This window comes from Glandiceps talaboti, chromosome 14, assembly GCF_964340395.1.
Source record: "Glandiceps talaboti chromosome 14, keGlaTala1.1, whole genome shotgun sequence".
Taxonomy (NCBI): Eukaryota; Metazoa; Hemichordata; class Enteropneusta; family Spengelidae; genus Glandiceps; species Glandiceps talaboti.
Window position 1 is genome coordinate 13574428 of NC_135562.1, and position 7615 is coordinate 13582042.

At 38.1% G+C, this 7615-nt stretch overlaps 1 protein-coding gene across 1 annotated transcript in view; it reads left to right on the plus strand.

The window, feature by feature from the left end:
• The first annotated feature begins 1636 nt into the window (after positions 1-1636).
• Positions 1637-7615, plus strand: part of LOC144445290 (hephaestin-like protein) — a 30838-nt gene continuing 24859 nt past the window's right edge. Inside the window, exons 1-6 of the mRNA XM_078134832.1 lie at positions 1637-1803; positions 3803-4047; positions 4700-4919; positions 5305-5432; positions 6052-6218; positions 7425-7548. Coding sequence (XP_077990958.1) covers positions 1637-1803; positions 3803-4047; positions 4700-4919; positions 5305-5432; positions 6052-6218; positions 7425-7548 — 1051 coding nt within the window. The remainder of the gene's footprint in view (positions 1804-3802; positions 4048-4699; positions 4920-5304; positions 5433-6051; positions 6219-7424; positions 7549-7615) is intronic.

The following is a 7615-nucleotide window of genomic DNA, read 5'->3' on the forward strand; positions in this document are numbered from 1 at the left end:
ATAAGAGAAAGGTAACCAGCCAGTCTTTTACTGTTTGTCATTTTATATGTAGAAATATTGCTTTCTCATACAGAGTCAAAATCATTTAATTTGTATGTATACATATAATGGGAATATTGATTGACGTTCAGTATATGCAGTTGTCATGGAAGGGTCGCGTTTTACAAAATGGGACAAAGGGGAGGGTCACTTTTTACAAATGGAGAATGGGTGAGGGTCATGTTTTACTTGACAGACCGTGTATGATTTCCTCCAACCCCCTCCTTGTAAAGACTGAAGGCTCCCTTCGGCACGTCGTGTTGTTTTGCCCTCATCACTAGCGTTCTCTTTACATACAGGGATTGGATCCATGAGGGCGCCCTGACACGTGATAGCGGTATCTTATAGACTAAAAAAATTAAATAAATGAGTGCTTGTTAGAAATCGAAAGGTCCACAGAATAGTTAAATTTGATTACATTCTCTAAGAAGAAACACTTTTCAATATACATAGGTGTCGGTTTTAAGAAAATGCATCTCAGCACTATGAACTTATTGTCTGTCTGTCTGTCTGTCTGTCTGTCTGTCTGTCTGTCTGTCTGTCTGTCTGTCTGTCTGTCTGTCTGTCTCCTCCCTCCTCCCTCTCTATATTTTTTCTCTAGATCTCTGTCTGGCCCTGCCTATCTGTCTGGCACTGTCTCTGTCTCTGTTTCTGTCTCTGTCGCTATGTCTGTCTGTCTTTCTGTTTGCCCCCCCCCCCCTCTCTCACACTCTCTCTCTTGCGTGATCTTTCTTTATTCTTCTTCTCATTCGAATCCACGTTCAAACAGTAAATCTAGCCGGCCCGTGACTCCAAGTCAAAGTATATCTGTTGAGTAAGTAGGGATCGCCCCAATGAATTATACTTACAAACAGAACGCACAGTAAGAACGTTTCAGACTAGCTGTCACTTTTATTTCGAACTAAAAATAGTCATACAAGACATCAGTTTGGTACTTCAGGGATGGAGTCTATTACAAAGTCCAGCGTCTCGCTATACTGCTGGCAGTTCGTATAGCATCTACCAACGTCCACATTACCGGACCAGACAGACGGGCTCGGCTTGCCGGGTTAGTTGCTCGGACAGTATTATAGAAGTCGGCTACTCCCTACCCAAAGTTGCAGCATCCAGTGAGTCCCCAGGTTGACTAACGAAATCTAGGAAAATCTCCCCATTTAATACACTAAATCCCACCCAAAATTAGGCTAATAGACTACAAAATACCTCACATGTTTCAGGGTCATATTCCATGCTTGCGAATAGCGGCAAAATGTACCCTCTGTGACTTGTCCCACATTTATGATGATGGCTACCGTGTAACCGACTTCCAATGTTACTCCAGGTCCATTTCAATGAAGTCATTACTGTGGAAAATATCAGAAAAAAACCCTAACGCTAAATATTTGGCATACGATAATAAAGAACTATCCAGTATAAATTAGTATTATACCCGAGTCACTATTTCCAACTTAAATCTGCCCCTATTGCATTGGAAATATGAGACAATATGATGGGCAAGCGTTTAAATTGGCATGGTGTTTATTTATAGCATACATTATACATGTGTTAGGAGGTCACATTGCTTACAAAATCAGAACGCTTTGTACCTAGTCCTCAAATGGCAGCCATGAAATACGTTCATCTTTCGGCAGCGGTCTTCTATGGGTGTTTTGCCGTCTCTTTTGCTGCTACAAAGGTGTTTTTCCTGGCTAGTGTTGAAGTAGAATGGAACTTTGCACCGACTGGTGAAAATTTGATCAACGGAATGGACATAGCCAGTGATAGGTAAGTGCTTATATAGGGGTTGTCGGTGGTTAAACCACTTGCCTCTTACCACTGCGGTCGGGGTTCGAACCCCATTCAGGGTTCGATTAAATTTACCACGCTGTAAGTAAGAAGAGTGTCGTTCAGTTTGACTCTACCGAACAACGCAGGTTTTCCCCGGGTACTCCGGTTTCCTCCTGCATTAACACTGAACCCATGAGGGATGGCCCTCACTGGATTTCTTGGGTGTTTTAAGGTGCCTGTAAATGGGCTTTATGCCCGTTGGTTTACCTGAATAAATAAATAAATAACATATGAGTAGCATGTGGTCATCGTTACATTCTGACCTATTTTTTTTGCAGTTAAACCATATGTACCCAATGTATCAATAGTGTCGTTTACTGCTTGGTGGTTTAGGCATTCTTTCTCGTTTATTTTCTATTTGTTATACTAAGGCTGGTCTTAGGATTATAATTAAGTAGTGAATACCCAGATATGACAAAGTGTTGGCAAATACATGACATTGTATATATGTGTATGTGTAAGTCGATGTTTGTTTACACTTAAAATGAACATGAACTTAAAGTAGAGCACTCCTTGTTAGGTCAAAGGCCTGAGAAAGTATTGTAAACATAAATGCCATCATACTGTTTGATTAAACTTTGTGAAGAGAGTATATGGCTTTGGCAGCTTGATATTTTTGTTATCAGTTATTTGGTTGGGAACGTAATATCTCCTCAGAGGTCATTGTAGTCACCCTCAGGTGAAAGTGATCAATGCGCAGGTCACGATCATTGTGAAAAACATGTGCACAGTCTGGTCAGTACGTAGACTTCATAAAGCATATCCCATTTGAAGAACATATACACTCTGGGGTTTCAGTTGGTTCAATATTTGGTGAGGATGTTGGTAGGACACATTGATTATCGAACGTAAACAAAATCACAAACATCAAACGAGTCCTGTTAACAACATATAAATTGTAGCCGTACTTTTCATGACCATTCATGCGCACCTGTCTGTCTTATGCCATGCATGAAAGAAATCAGTTCGAAGGTTGAACTGTATATACCCCATACATGCAGAGACTACCAACGGCTCTACAGGAACGTATAACATGATAGCCCCAGCCTTGCTTTCTAGTACACATTCTCATTTGGGTCAGTTTTCAAGTTCACATTGTTTCATACATACTCATGCTGTCTGTCTGTCTGTCTGTCTGTCTGTCTGTCTGTCTGTCTGCCTGCCTGCCTGCCTGCCTGCCTGCCTGCCTGCCTGACTGACTGACTGACTGACTGTCTGTCTGTCTGTCTGTCTGTCTGTCTGTCTGTCTGTCTGTCTGTCTGTCTGTCTGTCTGTCTGCCTGCCTGCCTGACTGCCTGACTGACTGACTGTCTGTCTGTCTGTCTGTCTGTCTGTCTGTCTGTCTGTCTGTCTGCCTGCCTGACTGACTGACTGTCTGTCTGTCTGTCTGTCTGTCTGTCTGTCTGTCTGTCTGTCTGTCTGTCTGTCTGTCTGTCTGTCTGTCTGTCTGTCTGTCTGTCTTTCTGTCTGTCTTTCTGGTTGCCTGCATGTATGCATTATGTATGTATACTCATTTATACACATTCATAAGGATGTGAAGAAACAGGCTTTAAACAAAACATTGAATGTGATCAACATCAGAGCTGGTCACGAACTGGATTTACATTTTTTAGATGGACATCGTGGTTAACATAAAACGAGGAAGCTTTTTGCAAGATTTTAATATTGGTTAGAAAAAAGTGGAAGAAAATACTTTTGTATAAAGGTATAGTTAAGCATGTTCTTCACTTAGTATAAACTTTCCTTGGCTTTATTACACTTCTTTATTACACATAAATTATTATTATTTTATCCACTTATGTACATTGTTAGCATTGCAAAGAGCACTGAGACGTAATATAGTGCGATTTGTTTTTTAAAAGAAAGCACTATTTTATCAATTATTATCCATATCATAATGTAGTTCTTAAGAAATTCTGCAATGCTACCATTTCAGCGTATCGTCAAAGAATCTGTTAACTGGGCGATCTAGAATTGGGGCGGTCTACAAAAAAGCAGTATTCAAAGAGTACACAGATGATACATTTACTGTTGAGATCCCAAAGAAAGAGTGGCAAGGAATACTTGGACCAATCATCAAAGCAGAAGTTAATGACGTCATAGAAATCCGCTTCAAAAATCTTGCGTCACGTGAATACTCCATACATCCACATGGACTGTTTTATGACAAGGTATCAGAAGGTAATTACAACACACAGATACAGACACAGACAAAGACACAGATACAGACACAGACACAGACACAGACACAGATAGGAAGACACAGACACATACAAATAGAAAGACACACAGACACATGCACGAAAATACGTATGTGTCTGTCTGTCTGTCTGTCTGCCTGTCTGTCAGTCTGATATATATATATATAGTTGTCTGAAGATCATATTGAGCGTGTAACTCGAAGTAACACCTAAGCACCTTACTTACTTATTCCGCCCTGCTTACCCAAGCATCGAGCACTCTCTTCTACGAGTTTGATACTAATTACTAAATATATATATATATATATATATATATATATATATATATATATATATATATATATATATATATATATATATATATATATATACATACTAATACAGAGACACTTGTGTATATAATTATCTTATACACCTATAACTAGGATCTCGATACAAATGTGAAAATGAATGCTAAATCTTAGATACAAGTAATACAGAAGGATACAGAAGAACATGAGAAAATTATGATTTTATGTTTGCTTCGTACTCAGCTTACCAATTGTAGTTCACATGTGTCTAAGATTTTCTCCCTGAAATTATACAATCGCCAAATGTATTACATTGCATTGCATTCTTTAACTTCCCTCCAGGGGCTTTATACCATGATAAAACTGACGAAAAACAAAAGAAAGATGACAGAGTACCACCTGGTGGCAGTCATACTTACATATGGAATGTTAAGGAGGAATCTGGGCCAACTGCAGATGATCCATCTTGTATTATGTGGGCCTATCATAGTCATGTCGAGACAACTAGAGATATAAATACTGGTTTAATTGGATCTATCCATGTCTGTCGAAAAGGTATATAGTAAACTGTTTTAATCTTCTGTGAAAAGCCTAGGGATCTCATATACTGCTTTTTCACTTTTATCAACAGAATTTAAGGACAACATTAAGTTTTCATTTGTTGTCATCGTTTCAATTGTCAAGGTATACTAAAAATGGAGTTTGTGATTTTCATACAAAATGGAGAGAATTTTTTTTTTTCTCCAAGTGTACTCTGTTCATTCCAGACCCAAAACGATTCTGACATCTAACATGTTCTCTGTCTGTCTGTCTGTCTGTCTGTCTGTCTGTCTGTCTGTCTGTCTGTCTGTCTGTCTGTCTGTCTGTCTGTCTGTCTGTCTGTCTGTCTCTCTGTCTGTCTGTCTCTCTGTCTCTCTCTCTCTCTCTCTCTTAGGAGTGTTGGATAGCAACAACGATAGAACAGACATAGACCGTGAATTTTCATTATTTTTCACCATATTTAATGAAAACAAAAGTTGGTACGTTGATGATAACATAGCCACCTACTGTGAAGATCCTGCAAGCGTCGACAAAGGTAAATGATTTAGGTTTAACTATGCCTACATCAAGGATGAATACAGATAATAGATTACAAAAGAGGATTGATTGATTACTTCTTTGAAATCCCTGTAGAATTGAGCGGCTGTGGTTTTGACAATGGTATGATATGTTTAACTATGGGGGCAATTTTATATTATTTATTATTACATTCTGAAAGTTTATTGCTTCCATAATCGATTTGAAATGTAGAAAAATGTATGGTCCATGGACAAGACTAGTTCCGCTGAATTATTTCCATGGTCCACATCAGATAACAACTGTGTAACTCACTTAGTCTTTTGAATTCATTTTGCACATTTGTATCATATGTTTCTTTGAAAGAGTAGCTTATTTTTGTTACCTGGTGAAATAAATTCCATTAATTAATTAATTAATTAATTAATTAATTAATTAATTAATTAATTAATTCATCAGAAGCAATATCCATATATTAAATGGAACATGAAAGAAAGAGAGACACAGAACATAATCTTGTGTTACTGCGAAAGTATTTGCAGGGAGCCCCCAAGTTCTCAATAATGTAATACCAGATAATCAAAATATATGCTGAATTGATAAGAATTTTGACAAGAATTATTTATTCTACATTGCAGGTGACAGTGATTTTGTGAAAAGTAATCTTATGTACAGTATCAATGGATACATGTATGGTAATCTTCCAAACCTCAGAGTCTGTGCTGGGGATAAGGTCACCTGGCACTTGTTTGGTATGGGAGGTGAAAATGATATGCATTCTGTGCACATCCACGGACATAATTTGGTAACTGTTAGTTTTCGTATATTTTAATGACGGAATCCGAAAAAGTCTTTTATGTTCCCAATTTTTCACATGTTCTCCTCTATTTACGATGTAATGCAAAGGGGACTTTCATAAATCCATGACAGATTGTAGAGATGCATTATGAGTTGGACGCAATTTGTCATGGATTGGAATAGTTGACTATTGTAAATTATCATGATTCGAAAACCAGACATCTTCGCTATTAAGTTTTATATCCGAGTCACATTGGGTTTGGCATGAAGCAATAAAAACTGGTCAATTTAAAATATTATCTTATATTGTGGGTAGCTGCTTTGAGTCATGGACTAAATTTATATCGCTCAAAATTGTAGACGAAATGAATTACATGTGTTATTACGGCAATCATGTTATATTGATGGACAGCTAGCCATGGCCAGGACATATACCGTGTCGACGTCAGTACTGCTAAAACAACCTAAAAGATCAAACATAATAATCAGAGGCAGAGTAGCAGCAGCAGCAGCAGCAGCAGCAACAGCAGCAGCAGCAGCAGCAGCAACAACAACAATAACAACAACAACAACAACAATAATAATAATAATGATAACAATATCAACAACAATAATAACAATAACAACGTCGCCGCCGAAGACGATGACAACAACGACATTATCAACAGAACAACAACAGCAGCAAAAACAACAACAACAACAACAACAACAACAACGACAACAACAACATCAACATCATCATCATCAACAATTATCTGAGTATAAAAAATGTATCATACGAATGATGTATTTGAATGCATAGGTATTGTTACCAATCTCACATGGGTAAATAAAAATCATTAAAAATAGTGTTAAGGGGGCGCATCACTTAAATACCTCCACGTAGATCTTTTCTTTGGCGTTTGCCCAACTCATGCAGTCTGAAGAAATTGGGGGGGAAACAGAAAAATAACCCTCCCTGCATTAATTGCTTCTTCAGTGAAGACAATTGCAGAGCCAATCGTGGACAAGCAAATGACATAGGCCCCACATACACACTTGCTCTAAAGTACTAAATAAAACGAACAGCAAGTGCCATGAATACTAGACTGAGTGACATGTTTGTTGAGAATGAAAAAAACACACATAATGGCGTCGTCACATCACATCGGACAATATGTCCTAACCACAAACTATATTTTAGTGCTTAACGTTGTCCTAAATTGTCACGCAGGTGTATTCGGCACACAGAACAGACACTGTTGGACTGTATCCAGCAACCTTTGTGACTGCCTCCATGACGTCAGCTCATCTTGGAACATGGCTTTTGAAGTGTATCGTTACAGAATCTTATGATGGTAAATATCTGACTAGCTTTACATTTTAATATCATTTGCTCTTTAGTTTCCTTCTGTTAACCGAGCA